Below are 21,231 nucleotides of genomic sequence, written 5' to 3'. Positions count from 1 at the left end.
AACAGCGCTAAAGCAACACACAGACGGTGCAAATGCCCCTATTTTCCAGATAGCGAAGTATCTCATATGAATCAATGTATAGTTCCCTGGATCAGGTAAGAAAGAAACATTGGAATAAATTTAGAACAATGAGAAAAAAGGTTTCTGTTATCAATTGCCAGAAAAATACAAAGACACAAGCATAGGTAGTCTCTAAATTATAAAATTACTTACTAATGAAAAACCACTCTAACCTTTGAACTGTTCATAATCTACTTCATGCCTCTTTCATATCCTACCACCAAAGTTAAGATGAATTGTGTAAAATAGTCAAAAATCTTTTTTTTTCAATTTTTATTTATTTGAAAGACAGAGTTACAGAAAGAGGTAGAGACAGAGAGAGAGGTTTTCCATCTGCTGGTTCATTCCCCAGATGGCTGCAACAGCCGGAGCTGCACTGATCCAAAGCCAGGAGCTTCTTCTGGGTCTCCCACTTGGGTGCAGGGGCCCAAGGCCATCTTCTACTGCTTTCCCAGGCCATAGCAGAGAGCTGGATAGGAAGAGGAGCAGCCGGGACTAGAACCGGCGCCCATATGGGATGCCAGCACTTCAGGCCAGGGCTTTAACCTGCTGTGCCACAGCGCCAGCCCCAAATAGTAAAAAATCTAAAAGAATCTCTTGAAGCTTCTGGGAAAACTATGGAATCTAAAATAAGGGCAGGGAGAAAATACAAAATCCCAGAGAAAATGCTCAGGCACCCCTTTTACTTGCAATTTTTGCTGATGAAAATTTACCATGGCAAATTAATAAAAGTTACCTTCTCTCTGCTGTGGCCTGGGAAGGCAGTGGAGGATGGCCCTGATGCCTGGGCTCCTGCACCCACATGGGAGACCAGGAGGATGCACCTGGCTCCTGGCTTTGGATCGGCACAGCGCACCGGCCATAGCGGCCATTAGGGAAGTGATCCAACAGAAGGAAGACCTTTGTCTCCCTCTCTCTCACTGTCTAACTCTATCTGTAAAAAAAAAAAAAAAAAAAAAAAAAAAAAAAAGTTACCTTCTTTTTCTTGCTTACAGGATAGGTGTTAATAAATGTTTTTTATTATTTAAAATGTGAATGCATAATATATTCATATGGTTCAAAAAAAAAAAATGGGTCTGCACAATGGGTTAGCATCCTACGTGGGCACCAGTTCGAGAACTGGCTGTTCCACTTTCAATCCTGCTAATGCACCTAAGCAATGAAAGATGGCCCAAGCACTTGGGCCCTGCACCCACATGGGAGACCTGGATAAAGCTGCTGGCTCCTGGTTTCAGCCTGGCCAAGCCCAAACTGTTGCGGCCAGTTGGGGAGTGAACCAGCAGATGGAAGATCTCTCTCTCTGTAACTCAGGCTTGCAAATAAAACAAGAAAAAACAATACATAAAAAGGTATACTGTGAATGCTCTCATTCCTAGTCCATTTCCCATCTATCGAGTTCCCACACTGAGTCAGCTTCTTATTCTTCTAGAGGTTCTTTATGTAAACTTTTGCAGATTAGAATATATCGTTTCAGGTCATCTTTGTCTCGGGAGTAGTGGCTCAGCTGGCAGGGACTGTGGGTGCAAGGTCGGAAGACCTGGTCTTGTCTTTTACTTTCTCCAAAGGGCGCAAAACTGTGTATGTGCAGTTTGAGGCATGAGTCAGATTCCTGAACCCTGGCTCCATTCTGGCTGGGCTCTAATGTCCTCATCTGATCTTTGTTTTAGTGATGACTTTTTAAAATTTTATTTTTCAGAGCACTTTTAGGTTTACAGAAAATTAAGCAGAGAGTGCCAAATGCACCCCCTACTCAGTTCCCTTTATTAACATCTTGCATTAGTGTGCTAATAATGATAGACTATTATTATTAACTGAAGCCCACAGTTCACACTGGTTCCCTCCTTCTGTTGCAGGCAGTCACATGGCTCTAAAACAGTCACACACAGAATAGTTCCAATGCCCGAAAAATCCCATGCTCCAGATACTTACCCCTCCCCCTCCCAAGCCCCTGGCAAGCGTGAATCTTTTTACTTTTACTGTCTATACAGTTTTGCCTTTTCTAGAATGTCATATAATTGGAAATACATTGTATGTAGTCTTTCATCCTAAGGCTTCTTTCACTAAGCAATATGCATTTCATCTATCCATGTCTTTTGTGGCTTAATGGCTCATTTCTTTTTATTCTTGAATAATAACCTGCCAGATGGGTTAGCAGCTTGTTTATCTAGTCACCTTTTGAAGGATAGGTTTCTTAGTTTCTTCCAGTTTTTTGAAATTATAATAAAGCTGAAAGAAACATTCACGTGTAGGTTTTTGTGTGGACAAAAAGCTTTCTATTCATTTGGGTAAATACAAAGGATCTTCAAAAACTTGATGGAAATACATATTTTGAAAAAAGTATGAATGGGTTTTAAAATGTAATGAAAATAATTAAATATACATCTTCTAATTCCATTTTCCATGAACTTCTTAAGCATCCCCCTATACCTAGGAACACTATTGCTGGATTCCAAAGTTAGCCTATGCTTAGCTTTGTGAGACAGCAAAACACACTTTTAAAGTGCTGGTACCAGGGGCTGGTGGTGTGGTGCAGTGTGTTAAACCATCACCTGCAACACAGTATCCCATATTGGAAGGCTGGTTCAAGTCCCAGCTGCTCCACTTTCGATTGATCTCCCTACTAATGCACCTGGAAAGGCAGTGGAAGATGGCCAACTGTTTGGGACCCTGCACTGGGGCCCTGCCTGGCCCAGGCCCAGCCATTGTAGGTATTTGGGGAGTAAACTAGCAGATGTAAGATCTCTCTCTTTCTCTGTCATTCTTTCAAATAAATAAAATAAAGTGGTCCTATCCTTTTGCATTTTTACCAGCAATGAATGGGAGTTCTAAACGTCCCAAATCCTCATCAGCATTTAGTACTGTCAAGTTTTTCATTTTGCCATTCTAGTGGTAATTCAGTTTGATTTAACCATTCCCTAGTGACATACAATGCTGAACATCTTTCCATACTTATTTTCCACCTGTAGATCTTCTTTGGTGAGGTACCTATATGGATCTTTTGCCCATTTGTTAATTGGGTTGTTTGCTATCTTATTTTTGAGTTTTAAGAGTTCTTTGTATATTTTGGATATAAGCTCCTTTATCATATATGAGGATTTGGGGGGGTGTTGTTCCTATCTTTTCTAAAAAATTATTTATTTAATCTACTTGAGAGGTAACGAGAGAGGGAGAGGGAAGAAGGGGGAGAAAGAGAGAGAGAGAAAGAGACAGAAAAAGAGAAATGTTTCCATTCACTGGCTCACTCCTCAAATGCTTACAATGGCAAGGGCTGGGCCAGGCCCAAGCCAAGAGTTAATGCCAAACCCAAGGTCACCTCAGTTTTCTCTGTTATTTTTTATATGTTTCATAATGTTGAGCTTTACATTTATGTCTGTGATCAGTTTTGAGGTTTTTTTGTTTTTGTTGTTTTTGACAGGCAGAGCGGACAGTGAGAGAGAGACAGAGAAAGGTCTTCCTTTGCGGTTGGTTCACCCTCCAATGGCCGCCGCGGTAGGCACGCTGCGGCTGGCGCACCGCGCTGATCCGATGGTAGGAGCCAGGTGCTTCTCCTGGTCTCCCATGGGGTGCAGGGCCCAGGCACTTGGGCCATCCTCCACTGCCCTCCCGGGCCACAGCAGAGAGCTGGCCTGGAAGAGGGGCAACCAGGACAGAATCCGGCACCCCGACCGGGACTAGAACCCGGTGTGCCGGCGCCACAGGTGGAGGATTAACCTATTGAGCCACGGCGCTGGCTGTTGAGTTCATTTTTATGAAGTGTGTAAGATCCTGTCTAGAGATTCATTATTTTCTTGCATGTGCATGTCCGGTTGTTCCAGCATCATTTGTTGAAATGGCTATCATTTCTCTATTGTATATGTGTGCTCCTTTGCCAAAGATGGGTTGACTATAAGTATATATATTTCTGGCCTATTCCATTTATCTCATTTGTCTATTCTTTTGCTAATAATTTGCCAGCCCTTGTATATACTTCTTATAATTTAACACCAGGCATGGCCAACACAACACTGAAGAAGGACAAGAAAGGACTCAGATTACTGACTTCCAGACTTAACACAGGGGCCACACCATGGTGCAGTAGGTTAATCCTCCGCCTGCGGCACCGGCATCACATATGGGCACTGGTTCTAGTCCCGGCTGTCCCTCTTCTAGTCCAGCTCTCTGCTGTGGCCTGGGAAAGCATCAGAAGATGGCCCAAGTGTTTAGGCCCCTGCACCCGTGTGGGAGACCAGGAGGAAGCACCTGGCTCCTGGCTTTGGATCAGCACAGCTCTGGCTGTTGCAGCCATTTGGGAGTGAACCAACGGAAGGAAGACTTTTCTGTCTCTCCCTCTCACTGCCTGTAACTCTACCTGTCAAATAAAATAAATAAAATATTTAAAAAAAAAAGACTTAACACAAAACTTAGGGCCAGTGCTGTGGCACAGCGGGTAAAGCCGCTGCCTGCATTGCTGGCATCCCAAAAGGGTGCTGGTTCAAATCCCGGCTGCTCCACTTCCGATCCAACTCTCTGCTATGGCCTGGGAAAGCAATGGAAGATGACCTAGATCCTTGGGCCCCTGCACCCACACACTCCTGGCTTTGGATGGCTCCTGGCTTTGGATGGGCGCAGCTCCAGTCATTGCAGCCATTTGGGGAGTAAATCAGCATATGGAAGACCTTTCTCTCTGTCTCTCCCTCTCTCTCTCTCTGTAACTCTACCTCTCAAATAAATAAATAAAAATCTGTTTAAAAAACAGAAAAGAAAGAAATTACTGTTCCCTTTAACAGGTTTTGTGAGCTACAAGAGGACCTCTCTCTCTCTCTCTCTCTGCCTTTGCCTATCTGTAGCTCTTTCAAATAAATAAATAAATCTCTAATATATATATATATATATATACACACACATATACATAAACAGAAAATATGTTCTTAGTTCTTGACACAGAGCTCCTAAAACCTTTGTAAATACAGGTGCTAGAAGAATCTTTTATTCTAGTGTTTGGTCTTTGATCCAGTTCTGACACAGCTCTTTAGGCCTTTATGATTTCCTGAGTGGTAGGCACTGAATTTCCTGGGTGACAGATACAATTTCTGTTTTGAGGTAATGCTAGGCTCCTGGATGGGCTGGTTACAGCAAAGTTCAAGTCATGACTAGAAGCTTGGGACTTTCAGTCCCACCCCATCCTCTAAGGAGAAGGAGGAGCTGGAGAGTGAGTTCCTAACTCCATAAATGTCCAGGTGAGTGAACATGTCCACACGTGAAGAGGGCGGTGAGCTCTGACTCCATGGGAACAGAAGCTCCTGCTCCCAGGCCCCTTTCAGATCTCACCCTAGAAACGGCTTCATCTGCCCATTCACCTGTATCCTTCCTAGTATCCCTTAGAGTAAACCTGTTTCCTGGGGTCTGTGACCCATTCTAGCACATGGAGGAGGGGGCTGTGACTGGCACCTGCAGGGCAGTACTGTGGCACTCAGCCCTTACACTGAGAGGTCTGTGCTCATTCCAGGCAGCCAGGGTGAGAACTGAATTGGGTTGCAGGACACTCAGCTGGGGTTACAGAACTGCTTGGTGGGGGAAAGCCTCCACACATCTGGAACCAGCAGTGAAGCTCTGGAAGTACCTGGGAGTTGTGAGAAATCAGAAGAAAAGTTAGTTTTTCCCTACATACTGGGCATTCTGCCTTTCCGTAGAAATTTTAGAATCATTTTGTCAACATCCACAAAACAATTTGCAGGAATTGAGATTGGGATTGTGTTGAACCTGTAGATCAAGTTGAGAAGAACTGACACCTTAACAATATTGAGCCTTCTGATCCATGAACATGAAATGTATTTAGGTCTTCTTTGATTTCTTTAGTCATCATTTTCATCATATACTGATGGATATTACATGAGTATATACTTTGTTAACTTTATTCTTGAGTATCTCTCTTTCTTTGGTGGTAATATAAAAAGTATTGTTTTAATATTAATTTTTTTAAGATTTTGTTTTTATTTACTTGAGAGGTAGAATTACAGACAGAGGGAAAGAGAGGCAGAGGGAAAGATCTTCAATATGCTGGTTCACTCCCCAGATGGCCGCAACAGCCAGAGCTGTGCCAATCTGAAGCCAGGAGCCTCTTCCAGGTCTCCCATGCCGGTGCAGGGGCCCAAGGACTTGGGCCATCTTCTACTGCTTTCCCAGGCCATAGCAGAGAGCTGGATTGGAAGAGGAGCAGCCGGGACTAGAACTGGTGCCTAAATGGGATGCCAGCACCGCAGGCAGAGGATCAACCTATTGCGCCATGGCACCAGCCCCTTAATGTTAAATTTTTAAAAGATTTATTTACATAAAAGGCAAAGTTAGAGAGAGAGAGAGAGGAAGGAACAGGTATAGGAAAAGGAAGGAACAGGAACTGCTTCACTCCTCAAATGCCCACAAAGGTTGGGGTTGGGCCTGAACTCCATCTGGGGCTTCCAGGGGCCCAAGGACCCCAGCCATCATTTGCTGCCTTCCAGGTACATTAGCAAGAAGCTGGATCTGAAGCAAAGTAACTGACAGTCAACCAGTACTCACATATGGGATGAAGGCATCACATGTGGCAATTTAATTGTTTGAAATGGTTTGAGTATAATTTGGTTCTCAAACTCCTACAGGAATTTAACTGCAAAGTCTTAAGTTAATGGGACTAGGAGAGTAGAAACTGAATTCAATTGTATCTTGCTGTATGATGCCTTTTGCTACCTGTAGTTGTCAGTGAGAACAGCACCATCAGAGGCCAGAACCAATGGCACCTGTTTGACATTCAGCTGTGATCCTCTAGAACCAGGACCCAAAAAAAGTCTTTCCTTCATAAAGTTAGCCTGCCTCAGGTATTTACTTACAGTAATGAAAAGCAACAGTTTTACAACTCTTCATAGTTTTTAAGTTATGAATGGATCAGAGGAGGAAGAAGGAAGGAATCAACCCAAGAAGACGGCAGAGAAGATATATAGGTGCCAGAAAGAAATCACTATTCCTGGGCAGTGCTCTGGCGTAGTAGGCTAAGTATCAGTCTACATTGCCGGTATCCCATATAGGCCCCGGTTCCTGTACTGGCTGCTTCTCTCCCTGCTAATAGCCTGGGAAAGCAGTAGAAGATGGCCCAGTACTTGGGCCCCTACCACCCATGTGGGAGACCTGGATGAAGATCCTAGCTCCTAACTTCAGATTGGTCCAGCTCTGGCCATTATCGCCATTTGGGGAGAGAACCAACAGATGGAAGACCTTTCTCTCTGTCTCTCTCTGTAACTCTACCTCTCAAATAAATAAATAAAGTCTTTTAAAAAAAAAGAGAGAAAGAAATTACTGTTCCCTTTAACAGGTTTTGTGAGCTACAAGAGTTTTGTTTAAATGTTAATTTACTGTGGGTTAAGCCCCAGGATCATGACCTATATGCTGTCTTAAACAGTCGGGGATGAGGGGCTGCTGCTCTGGCATAGTGGGCTAAGCCTCTGCCTGCAGCGCCGGCATACCATATGGGCACCAGTTCAAGTCCTGGCTGCTCCTCTTCCAATCCAGCTCTCTGCTCTGCCCTGGGAAAGCAGTGGAAGATGGCCCAAGTGCTTGGGCACCTGCACCCATGAGGGAGACCTGGAAGAAGCTCCTGGCTCCTGGCTTCAGATCATCCCAACTCCAGCCATCATGGCCATTTGAGGAGTGAACCAGCAGATGGAAGACCTTTCCCTCTGCCTCTCCCTCTGTCTGTAATTCTACCTCTCAAGTAAATAAAATAGAATCTTTAAAAAAAAAAAAAAAAAAAAAGGTCTGGGATGCTAAGGCTCCTTGGGATGGAAGCTTTTCTGAACCTAGGCCTGCCTTCCTCCTGTTCTTCCTCCACCTTCCTGCACCAGCCCCGGCAAAAATCCAACTCTTCACACACCTACATTACTGATCTTTCCACAATTTCAAGTAAGAAACAAAATTTTTTTAAAGGCAAAGAGTAGCTTATTTATTAGCTTTCTCAGTCAGTAGTTTCCAAATACCTTTGTTTCTTTTTGTTGGCAGCTTGTCCAGTTGGTTCAAAATTGAACTCCTTCTACTGGAAGAAATCCAGCCTGGCTGGGGGAGGGGACAGGAAGGCAAAGGGACAGACTGTGCCTGTGCATGAAAGGGGAGCGGGCCTTCAGCTGTGGGTACAGGGTGTTTGCAAGAGGAACTGGGAAGTCACCGGAAGCCCTACCCAACCCCTCTTGGACAGCTCTGCTGCCAGAAACTGTGATATCACCTGCTGCTGGCTTTAGGGGGCTGAGTACAATCAGAGGGTACACAGAAAGACCCTCTCAGAGTATTCTTCAAACTAACAGCACTTTCAACACAGACTACAGCTTACAGAATGGGTATACTCTGAGCCTACTGCTGGCAAGAGAAAGAGAACGGATTCACAACGTGGAAGTTTCAAGAACTCTCTGGAGAAAGTAAGTAGAAACAGGGGAAGGAACCCTGTGCATTCTCAATGAGCCAGACTTTAAGGAAGTTTCAGAAAGTTTACAACCAGCATAAGATAAAGAGCTGATACATTCTGATAGCTACAGTCTCTGATGAAACTCCACTAGGAAATGAAATCAGTGGCAAAATCTGAAAAAAAATCTGTTTTCTCAGGTAGCTCAGGTGTTAACAGATCAGCCAAAGAGGCAAAGCAGCAGATAGCTAAGTAGGAATACACAGAAGTAAGACAAAACACTGCCCATGCAAGTCTCCCTTGTGCTCCCACTGTTGTCTCCTGAGATCCCTCCAGGCCCAGCTCACCTCTCCTCAAAAAGCCTTCTAACCTTCCCCACTCTGTGCACTTGGCAATCACTCATGGCTTTCTTTGCCTCCCTTGAAGGAGGCAACTTGAAGCTGCGAAGTTGCTTTCACCAAATGAAATCATCATGTCACACACATCTTGATGTCTGTAGAGTGCCTATCAACAGTGCCACCCAAAGAGGAGATGATAAATACATGGTGATGGAGTCGAAGGAGCTACCCAGACATCTGTCTGTAGAGGAGGGGAGGCTAGAGCAGGCAGAGGAACACAGATTTTGAGCATGCATTCTAAGTTGTATTAATACCTAATCCACTTGTGAATCAATTATGTAACAAGCAGAATGAATAGGCAGTCATTTGAAAACGCAAAAATAGCACAGTACCTGTAGGAGACTTTCTATAGCATGAAAGCCTCGAATTAAATTCAGAGCTCCACATAAAAGACTAAGGATAAATGCCACAATCCCTGACAGAGTGGCTGGTTCCAGTCGCTGGTGTGCTGGAAAATAAAAGAAATAGTTAGAAATGAATAGCAATAGCTCATGTAGCTGAACATAATGTAAAACAGAAATGCAATGCTCAATTTAAATAGGTCATAAATTATTTTTCATAAAATTATTTATTTTAGAAATTAAATATTCTTTTAAAGTGCAAAATGTTTGACAATATAATAGCTTCATTCTCCTGAACTCAAATCAAATTAACTTTTTTTTCTCTATATTTTTAACAAAGATGCCTAACTTGTACTCACATCTGGCAATAAAACATTTAGAAAGAGGCTGGTTTTGTGGGGTAAAGGGTTAGGTTGTGGCCTGTGATACCAGTATCCCTTATGAGTGCCAGATGTTCTGTTTCCAATCCAGCTCCCTGATAATGCACCTGGGAAAGCGAGGACGATGGCTCAAATACTTGGGGGATAGGACCCTGCCATTCATGTAGGGCTTCTGGCTCCTGGGTTTTGGCCCAGTCCAACCTTGGCCGTTGTGGCCATTTGGGGAGTGAGCCAGTGGATGGAAGATCTCATCTCTGACTCTCTCCCTCTCTCTGTAACACTGCCTTTCAAATAAATTAATTTTTAAAAAATTTAGAAAATCCTTTCTGCCTAAATATGTCTACTATCTGCAAGTATATACACATGCTTGCAAAGGTGACTCCTTGGAAATTCATTGTATAATTCCTACTTTGTCTGAAAATGCTTAGAAAACACTTTTTAAGGATAAACATAGCTTGTTTTTAAGCAATGCTTCCCCTTATCTGGGTTCCATTGCTATAAATACTACCGGCTATGGTCGTATATGAAAACTCATATACAGTCACCAAAGTGAGCTGCACACAGAATGGAACCTCACAGCTATGAAGATGCCCCGAATATACTGAAATGGCAGTGGAAGAAGTGCCCACCTCGTCTCTGCCAATGCGGTGCCTTATCTTTCAGGGTTTTAGCAGTGTGAGACATGCAGTTACACAAAGCTGCTTTCACCATCCTCTTGGGCTTAATAGAACTAACAATGGAGTCCAAATAAAAACACAAAACAGAAAATGAAATCATCTAGCCCTCAAAGAGGAGACAGAGAGAAAGAAAGGACAAGAGACCCATACTTTGATTATTTTATTTAAGTCACTGAAGTGTAAAAGCCCTAACAATGGAATTAATGAGGTGGAACATTAATATAAGAAGAGGCTTAAATCTTTGCAAATTATATTCAGCCATTACAGCAGAAAAGCCTCCTAAACAGTATATAAAAACACAAACCCCACATCACAAAAAAGTATTCATTCCTCAAGTTCAGCAGAAAATGTTAAAATGAGATAACATTTCCTTAAAATTCTTTCCTTGCCAAGCTGAATATCTGGTCTCTCAATCACTTTTCTTTAAATCTTAACATGAAAAAGGAAAATCAAATGTCCTTATAAAGTACTGATACCAAGTTTTATATCAGTAGAGAAAACAGTTCAGTTTAAAAATCTATTGAATTGATCTGCCGATTAGTCATGTTTTGCAACTTCTCTCCCTCCCTCTCCACCTCTTCTCAGCAGTGAGCAACAGCAGTGAAAGGCCCTGGAATGAAAAAGGGAATCTTTAATATGGGCCTCAAGGCTAAAACCACGGGGCAACTGAACAGCTATGTAAATCACACCTCTGAAGTGCGGGAAACAAGTTCGCTCCACTAAGCAAAAGCAAATTAATATTCTGTACTACAATTCAAACATCTTAGCTTTTTAGAGTTAAGTACAATGTGGCCCTTCGTAAAATTAAAAATATTACCATGTTCATGTGTTGCTGAGCATCTAATTAAGAAATGAATAAGTCCATATAAGTTAAATACTGAGTTTCTAACACTTTTTTTTTTTTTTTTTTTGACAGGCAGAGTTAGCGAGAGAGACAGAGAGAAAGGTCTTCCTTCCATTGGTTCACTCCCCAAATGGCCACTACAGCCGGCGCACTGTGCCGATTCGAAGCCAGGAGCCAGGTGCTTCCTCCTGGTCTCCTATGCGGGTGCAGGGCCCAAGCACGTGGGCCATCCTCCACTGCCTTCCCTGGGCCACAGCAGAGAGCTGGCCTGGAAGAGGGGCAACCGGGACAGAACCAGCGCCCCAAACAGGACTAGAACCCAAGGTGCGGGCGCCACAGGCAGAGGATTAGCCTAGTGAGCAGTGGCGCTGGCCAACACTTGACTTTAGCCTTAGAGTGTCATCTTTATGATGGTATACAATTTAGAAATTATTTCTAAAGGATCACAAATATTTCTGAAAGCTAAAAAGAAAATAATGAGCCTCCTTTCACAAGGACAAGATGTGCACTGTGCTGATGACAGGCTGGCGCTACATGGCATCACGGTGGGAAAGACATCCTAAAGTCAAGATTTCCTGACTGCCCCCGCCCCCGCCCCCGCCCCCGCCCCTTCCCTGTGGCTTGCATTTAGAGAATGGTTATCAAGAAAACTCCATTTGCCCACAACACGACAGGTGACCCTCCTTAAGGGCCATTTCCCACGCTAACAAACTAAACCAGCTACTTACTGGACTTTAGATCCATTGTTATGCACAATGATCACTGCACACTTCAAGCTGGCACTATGCTAGGCACTTTTAGGTGCAGAGTGCCTCTGGGACAAAAACAAATCAAAGGCAGCATAGCAAAAAGTAATTTTGCTGAATCCAATGCAATGCCACCTGGACAGTTTTTGTTTTGTTCTGTTTTTGCTATTATTATTTTCTGCTTCGATGCCTTTTTTAAATTAGTGTCTTTGAACTCAATAATGGTGTGTTCATAATAAACATTTTCTCAAAATGCACCAATGATTTATAGAGTTTGCAAAAAATTCTGAAAGAGGGGCTGACGTTGTGGTGTACTGGGTAAAGCCGTCGCCTGCAGGGCAGGGAACCCCTATGGGAGCCGGTTTGAGTCCCAGCTGCTCTCTGCTATAGCCTCGGAAAGCAGAAGATGGCCCAAGCCTTGGGGCCCCTGCACCCACATGGGAGACCCAGAAGAAGCTCCTGGCTCCTGGCTTCAGATTGGCCCAGCTCCAGCCATTGTGGCCATTTGGGGAGTGAACCAGCAGGTGGAAGACCTTACTCTCTCTCTGCCTCTGCCTCTCTGTAACTCTGCCTTTCAAATAAATAAACAAATCTTTAAAAAAATATGAAAGAAGTAAAAATGAATCATTTGGAATCAAAGAGATGTAGGTTAGAGTGATTTAATACATTCATTCAACAAATACCTTTTGGCATTATTCTGTGTAGGATTATATATTTTAGAAAATACAAATCTGCCTTCAAGGTACTCCTAACTTTTTAAAAGGAGATGGACAGACAGATAAGCATATTACAGTAACAGCATCCTAAGCTGTTACTGTAATGCAAAAGAGGAAATACAGCTGGGGGAAGGTGGAGACAAGAATCAGGGAAGATGTTTGAAGATGGATCAAATGTGGTCTGGCATAAAACAGGAAGAAGAGCATTCTGCTCAGAGAAAGGAATACAAGCATCAAGATGGAAACGGAAGGACCGAGTAACAGCAGGAACAACCACTGCTCCTACCTCTACTCCTGCTAAGAGTGGCTACTCCCAGTGAGCCAGGCACCAAGTGCTTTACCCATACAACCTCATTCCATCCTTCCAACAACCCAACAAGGTAGGCATTACATTTACCCTGTGTGTGATGGGAAGGGAGGGGAATAATTTCAGAAGAGGAGGCCAAGACTGCTTGCTGACATAAAGTGAACTGGGATTTAAATCCAAGCAGACTGACTCTAGAACTGATGTTCTTAACTAGGTATTACCAGTGGTGTCGTAAGGCTCAAAGGAATGCTTGTGAAGATTAGGGGGAAATAGAGTCAGAAATAGAGGTCAAAACAAATTGACAGTCCGAATACTAGGCTAAGGGTTATGACAAATCAGGTATCACTTCTAATCCAGCTTCCTGCCAATGTCCACCCTGGAAGGCAGCAAGTAATGGCTCAAGTACTTGGGTCTCTGTCACCCACGTGGGAGACCTGGATGGAGTTCCCAGCTCTTGTCTTTGGCCTGGCCTAGCTTCAGCTAGTGTGGGCATTTGAGGAGTGAACCAGTAATGGAAGATATAAAGATCTCGATGTCTCTCCCCCCCTCCATCCTCCTCCTTTCTTCCCTCCCTCTCTGTCACTCTGTCTGTTAAATAAAAATAGATAAATAAGCATGGCAATGATCCAAACTATAGTCCCATTTAACTCTGCAGTTTAGGTATGCAAAATTTTTGTATCTTGGAGGACAACAGCAGATTTCTGTAGGTTCCAAACACACACGCTTTTTCAGATTCAGTCTCTTTATACAAGAAATCAATTGGGGGGGCCGGCGCTGTGGCACAGCAGGTTAAAGCCCCAGCCTGAAGCACTGGCATCCCATAAGGGTGCCTGTTCTAGTCTTGGCTGCTCCTCTTCCGATCCAGCTCTCTGCTATGGCCTGGGAAAGCAGTAGAAGATGGCCCAGGTCCTTGGGCCCCTGCACCCACGTGGGAAACCCAGAAGAAGCTCCTGGCTCCTGGCTTCAGATCAGCTCAGCTCCGGCCATTGTGGCCATTTGGGGAGTGAACCAGCAGATAAAAGACCTCTCTCTCTATCTCTGTATTTCAATTAAATTTTTTAAAATTTCAAAAAAAAAAAAAAAAGAAATCAATTCGTTTTCTGACATGTGGGTACTAATTGGCTAAACTTTTTCTTTATCCTAATAAACAGAGAAAATCAGAAGTACTTTGTTTTTACGTGACATACCAGTAAATTTACCATATTACCATTGTGCTGTATCAACTCTGTGTGCCATAGGCCAAATTCAGTCCACTCATTCTTTATACATCATTTATGGCTTTTTTTTTTTTCCTTAATGCATTTGACCAGCAAAGTTGCAACACAGTCTGCAATATCTGGCATGTTACAAAAATGTTTTCTGACGCCTGGATGACAGGGATCCAACACATTAACACCCCATATAATGTTATATTGGTCCACATAATTGATGGGCTCCTGCTGGTAATATCTGAATGGACAGTAGTATATGCCTTAGGATATAGGCCCCAGGAAGATACATGTATGCCAGAGTTGGAAAGAAATTATGAAATTACAGAAGGCTAGCACGATTCAGTTTCTGATGGTCAAAAGTCTACAATATGTTAAAAATGAGGCTCAAGTTGATGCTCCTCACAACCCACACCACTAAGAAAAGATACTGACCAGTACGCCCTGCTAGCTTTCAAAGGCAACATAAGCACATTCACAGTGACTTCTACAAAACATTGAAAGATTAAAAAGTCTACAGAAACATTTCTCAAAATGAGGGAATAGCTCCCAACTGATTCTCTGAGGCTAGCTTTACCTGATTCTGCCACCCACACAGATACCTGGATGGAGTTCCTGTCTCCTGGCTCAGCCTAGCCCAGGCACAGCTATTGCGGCCATTTACAGAGTGAACCAATGGATGGACGCTCATTTTCTCTCTCTCTCTTTCTCTCTCTCTCTCATTACCTGTCACTCTTTCAAATATATAAATAAATATTTTTTAAAAAGACAGTAAAGCCAGACAAAGGCATTACCAAAAAAGAAAACTACAAACAAATTCCCTCAAGAATATAGGTGTAAAATATCTTAACAAAATTTTGGCAAATCAGGTCCAACAACACAGAAAAAAAGATAATACAGTATGACCAAGTGGAGCTTGTCACAGAAATGTTTCACATTCAAAAAGCTATCAATGTTATGTTACTGATGAACTATACTCTTTTTACTTTTTATTTGTTGAAGTTTTTATTTAGTGAAGCATTGATCTTTTGACTATACTGTAAACTGAAAATGTTATCAAAGAAACAAAAACATTTTTAAAAACTACTGTATCTTTGTTATGTATCTTAAAGTCAGGCAGTGTGTGTAATGTCTCCTGATTATTTAATTTTTCTCAAGTTCCCTTTGCCATTCAAAGTTTTTTGTGGTTCCATAAATTTTCAGTAGTGATATTAGTAGACTTTCCTAGTTCTGTAAAAATATCACTTGGATCTTGGTAGGAATTACATTGAGTCTGTAAATTGCTTTGGGTAATATGCACATTTTGAAGTTATTCATTCTTCCAATTCATAAATATGGAATTTCTTCTCCCCCCCAAAAAAAAGCTATCAATGTAATCTGATACAAGACAGACTTTAAAAAGAAAATCACACAATAGATTCAAAGCATTTGACAGAATACAACTTTTATTCCTCATTACAAAACCTCTCATCAAACTAGAAATAGAAGGGAGTTTTCTCAACCTTTTTAAAAAGCGCCCACATAAACCATACATTAAACGTCATACTTGTACTTACAGGTGAAAGACTAACTGTTCTCTCTGCTAAAAGAAGCAGCAAGAGCAGCACAAGAATATCACCCTTGCCACTTTACTTCATTCTTTCACACTATTTTGTTAGCATACAATTCCACATTTGCAGTTATATGCCTTCATCCTTTAGATCATATCGTTAAATTGTCTTCTGACTTCCACTGTGTCTATCACACCTAGTGTATGTGTTTCTGATAGTTTATGTTCATGTAGTCTAATTTCTCCAGGTACCTGGTTACTATTCATTACACATTCTGTTTTCAAAATCTTTGTTGTAGGCATTGCTTGAATCTTATGAACTGTCTTCTTCCAAAAAAAAGATATTTATTTGTTCCTACCAGGATCTCTGGCACGCTAAGCACCATGGAATCATCTCGCTCCAGGTTTAAGGATCACTGTGATTCAAAATTGAGCTGCAGCCTTTGTAAAAACCAGTTCACCCATTTCTCTTTAGATTTGTCTATTCTGGACATTTTGTATAAATAAAATTATAAAAATTTGGACTTTCATATCTGACTTTTTTCACTTAGCATTATGTTTTTCAGATTCACCCATGCTGTACCATCTTTTATTACTTTGTTACTTTTCATTGCTTAATAATATTCCATGAATAGACACATCACATTTTATTTGTCCAGTCATCAGCTGATGGATACCTGGGTGGTTTCCACTTTTTGGGTGGTTTGAATCATGCTGCTGTGAACAATCACATATGTTTTTGTGTGTGGACATGACAAGCATGAAAACGCATGTTTTCATTTCTTTGGGATATAGACTTAGGCGCAAGATTACTGGCCTACAAGGCAACTCTGTGCTTGACTTTTTGAGAAGCTTCCAATCTATCTCCCAAAGCCACTGCACAATCTTACAACTCCACCGGCAATAGATGAAGGTTCCAATTTCTTTACATCCTCATCAAATTTCTTCCGATCTGTATTTCTTATTTTAGCCATCCTAGTGGGTATGAAGTTTTATGTCCTTATAGTTTTCCTTGGCATTCCCCGATGACTGATGTTACACATATTTTTATGTGCTAATTAGTCAGTTGTACAATTTTGTAGAAATGCCTATCAAATCTTTTCCCCATTTTTTTAAATTGGATTGTCTTTTTATTGTCAAATTTTAAGTTACTTATATATTCTGGATACTAGTCCCTTACCATGTGTATAAAGTACAAATATTTTCTCCCATTCTGTGGGTTGTCTTTTCACTCTCTTGATGGTGTCCTTTGAAGCACAAAAACTTTTAATTTTGATGAAGTCACTTTATTCACCTTTTCTTTTTTCACTGTGCTTTTGGTGTAAATCACAAAGATTTACACCCATGTTTTCTTCTAAGAGTCTTACAGGTTTAGGTGTTAAATCCAGGACTTTGATCCATGTCTATATATGTCCTGAGATAGGCATTCAACTCCATTCTTTTGTATGTGAATATACAGTTGTCCAAGAACCATGTTGAAAAGGCTATTCCTACACCATCTCTTAGCACCACAGTTAATAATGGATTGGCCAAGTATTTTCAATTCTATTTTGTTACCTACATGTCTATCCTTAAACCAGAACCACAGTCTTGTTTATTGCAACTTAGCAAGTTTGGAAGTGTGAGTCCTCCAATTTTGTTCTTTTTCTAGATTACTCCAGCTATTCTCTGTTCCTTGCATCTCCATATGAATTTTAGGATCATCTTATAAATTTTTGTACAAAAAAAAAAAGATGGCTGGATTTCCATAGAGATCGTGCTGAATCTGTATATCAATTTGGGAGTACAGCCATCTTAAAAAATTTGTCTTTCAATCCAGGAACATTAATTTAGGTCTTAATTTGTTTCTATGTTATTTTGTAGTTTTCAGTGTTTAGGCTTTTCTTGATTTCATTCTCAGACTGTCCATTGCTAGTGTTCAGAATATAATAGATTTCTGTTTATTGATCTTGAATCTTGAAACCTCACTGGAGTATTCTATTCTATTTTTTTTTTTTTTGTGGATTCCTCAGGTTTCTCCAAATAGAACACATTATATGCAAATAGCTATTTTATTCTTCCTTTGCAATCTAGATGCCATTTTATTTCTTTTCCTTGTTATCTTGATTAATGATGGGCTGCATTATTTTAGTTCAATATGTTCCTCCCTTCTCCACATTTGTATTAATCAAATCAAATGTGAAGTATTGTCAGTCCACAATTAAAGAATACTAACTAAATAAAGGAAGTCTAGAGGAAGCTTCTGGGATAGGCAGACTCCAAAATGCCACAGAGAAAAGGCTGAGGGAACTGAAGATATTTTATATGAAGTAGATTAGACTTAAAAGGTGAAAAAGATGCAGATTGCTAACTTAACTGCTATTCTGGTTCAGCTAAAGGAAGAGTCATAGAACTTAGACTAACTGGGAGGCATTACAGGAAAGTAAACTTCAGGTTAATATTTAAGTAAAAAAAAAATTTAAAGCAGTTCAACAATGGTACACACTACTTTACGAAATAATGAAGTTTCCATTTTAGGCAGAAATTTTCATCCTATCACAACTGTTGGGGATGGTATTATTTCTTTGGGAGGCTCCCAAAGCCTGGAGCAGATGATTTGCTAAAGTTTTTACATTTTCTTTTTCTTTTTTTTTTTTTTTGACAGGCAGAGTGGATAGTGAGAGAGAGAGAGACAGAGAGAAAGGTCTTCCTTTTTGTCATTGGTTCACCTTCCAATGGCCGCTGCGGCCAGCGCATCATGCTGATCCGAAGCCAGGAGCCAGGTGCTTCTCCTGGTCTCCCATGCGGGTGCAGGGCCCAAGGACTTGGGCCATCCTCCACTGCCTTCCCGGGCCATAGCAGAGAGCTGGCCTGGAAGAGGGGCAACAGGGATAGAATCCGGCGCCCCAACCGGGACTAGAACCTGGTGTGCTGGGGCCGCAAGGCGGATAGGATTAGCCTGTTAAGCCACGGCGCTGGCCAGTTTTTACATTTTCTCTGACAGTCAAGAACCCTGGACTTGAAGTAGCATGCAGAAATAACACAAAGCACTTTACATGCCTATAAATACATATTAAAATTTTTCATTTCTGGAAAAATGTTTACAAAGCAACCTTCTTGAATGCTGTCCTGGCAGAGATCCTCTGAGACTGCCATTTGAAAATGTCTTCCTGATCAGTCACATATCTGGCAGCTTACTTTAGAAACCTCCGGCGAAAAGGTTTGCTTGTCTAAACTCTCTCGTGCACTTAGTTTAAAATATTAAAGTAATCCATTTTCAAGAGTTCCTCAGCTCTTACCAAAAAGCTTTTTTAAATGAAATAACTGAGATCCAGAACTCACCAGAAGAAATCTTCCCAGCACCTTTACAGTCAACAGAAAATGCAGATGTGACTCCATTGGCTGACCCCAGTTCACACATGGAAATCTGATAAGGGGGCCTCAGCTTGATTTCCGTCTGCATGTCAGACAGATTTATCTTAGTTGAAAGAGACCTGGGATTATTATATCGCTGCTTGGTCCTCTGAATGAAGTTATCTATGTAAAATAAAAAAATAAATGTCCTTGCAGTCATTTGTTAATTAAATCATTTGAGAGTGTGAAGTTTATGGACAGTAAATTTTATAGATCAAACAGTTCATTTTATTACTCAAAACTGCTCAATTTGTCATGGAATATTCTAATATTACTTATGTTTAATGGTTAATGTATCATGGAGTCATCAGTTTCACACTCTAGAAACTAGTAATTGTTAAAAAAATAAAGAATTTAACACTACCTGAACATATTATATCTACTTCAAGGAATTATAGAAACAAAAACCGCTTCAACTTTCTACCAGAGTCTTAAGTTTTACAGGGATTCTCATCTCATGAAATATTAAATCTATCAGATTTACTAGTTTTAATTACATAAGAACATATACTCTAAGTTACAAGTTTCTATAACCGCCGCTGAGGACACTGGCATCCCATGTCAGAGTGCCAGTTCAAGTCCCAGCTACTGCTGCTACCAAACCACACAATTAGGATATATGTTTTAAAAACTAATTTTAATGAAAACAATAAAAGACATTTTCTAGATCTCTTTCAAGTGTCATTTTATTTTTACTATTCACAAGTTGGTTTCACTTTTTTTTTCTTCTACATCAGGAGTTAGGCAAACTACTACCCACAGGCCAAGCCTAGCCTGCTGTTTTTGTAAATAAAGTTGTACTAGAACACATAATTACACTCATTCATTTATGTAGAGCTGATGGCTGTTTTCAACAACAGCAAATGCTTGCTAACCCCTGTTCTACATAAAGCAGACTATAAAAGATTACCACATACACAGAAAACTCTGAATTTCTGGTTCATAAATTTCTCACTCAGAAACTGTGCCCTCTGGGACTAATTCTTCGGGCCAACAATCACAATCCCCTTCACAGATTTTTTTTTCTAGTAGACATCTAAGTAAAGTAAGAAGTTGCCAAAATTTAAAGATCATTTGCCAAATATTATATCAAAAGCAAGGTAATAGAAGTTTCCCCCTTGCCTCCTAGTATTAGATGAAGACGTGCTTATGACTGAATGGAGATAGGATAATGGAAAGGAAAAAAAAAATCAGGCCCTTACCAAATTCAATGAAACAGTACGGTCTGACAGCAGTATTTGTCTTCATCATATTATAGGTAGTAATGAACTCCTTCTGAAGCTCATCCAGGAAAGAGAAGGCGAGAACATTTGGGTAATTTTCAGTGCACAACATCATGTAGCTCACTCCCAGAGAACTAATAAAACTACAGTGTAAAAAACATCGGTTTTAAAATTTCAAATTAAATCAAGGTAATTCATTGTTTCACAAGACTGGTTCCATATACCATCAACTGGCAATCAAGATTTTAACATTTATTATATATCCCAGAAAAAATTAAAGGAAACAAAATATAATACTTTTATAAGTTGTAGTTTTCAAACAGCAGGAAAAAAAGATGGAATATATTACTAACACTTTAGGCACTTGTCACTTGGGTTAGAAAGCAGGGGAAAGGTTATACAAATATTGGGTGGTTGTCATGGTACAGTGGTTTAAGCTGCCGCTGAGGACACTGGCATCCCATGTCAGAGTGCCAGTTCAAGTCCCAGCTACTGCTGCTACCAATTCAGCTTCCTGCTAACATGCTTGGGAAAGCAGTGGATGATGTCCCAAGTACTTGGGTCCCTGCCACCCTTGTGGGTGACTATGATAAGAGTTACTGGCTTCCTGGATTTGGTCTGCCCCAGCCAGCCCTGGATGTTGTAGGCATTTGGGGAGTGAATCAGTGGATGGAAAATCTCTCTTTCTCTACCTTTAGAATTAATTAATTAATTTTAAAAACAGTCCTAAACATTAAAAAAGAAAAAATTAATCATGTTTTAGTGGGAAAAAAATAAATACCTTTCTAGAACAGCCTTCCCTCTATAATAAATAAGCAAAGCATGGAACACAAATTAACCCCGTGTAATAAAATCACCTCAACTTCCTTTTACAGTGGTATCAACCTAGTTGACTCAGATCACAGGAAGTAAACCACACATACAGACTGTACTATCCACTCCTGTGCCAGGCACTGCTAATCCATCACAGTAATATTAACTCTAAATCCTG

At 41.0% G+C, this 21,231-nt stretch overlaps 1 protein-coding gene across 2 annotated transcripts in view; it reads right to left on the bottom strand.

The window, feature by feature from the left end:
• Window positions 1-21,231, bottom strand: part of SEC22A (SEC22 homolog A, vesicle trafficking protein) — a 61,548-nt gene that overhangs the window by 16,276 nt on the left and 24,041 nt on the right. For both annotated transcript variants that reach the window (XM_062208915.1, XM_062208906.1), the window contains exons 3-5: window positions 20,220-20,383; window positions 18,946-19,140; window positions 9,189-9,304 (exon numbers count right to left, since the gene is read on the bottom strand). In XM_062208915.1, coding sequence (XP_062064899.1) covers window positions 9,189-9,304; window positions 18,946-19,140; window positions 20,220-20,383 — 475 coding nt within the window. The remainder of the gene's footprint in view (window positions 1-9,188; window positions 9,305-18,945; window positions 19,141-20,219; window positions 20,384-21,231) is intronic.

This window comes from Lepus europaeus, chromosome 2, assembly GCF_033115175.1.
Source record: "Lepus europaeus isolate LE1 chromosome 2, mLepTim1.pri, whole genome shotgun sequence".
Taxonomy (NCBI): Eukaryota; Metazoa; Chordata; class Mammalia; order Lagomorpha; family Leporidae; genus Lepus; species Lepus europaeus.
This window is presented reverse-complemented; position numbering and strand designations above follow the sequence as displayed.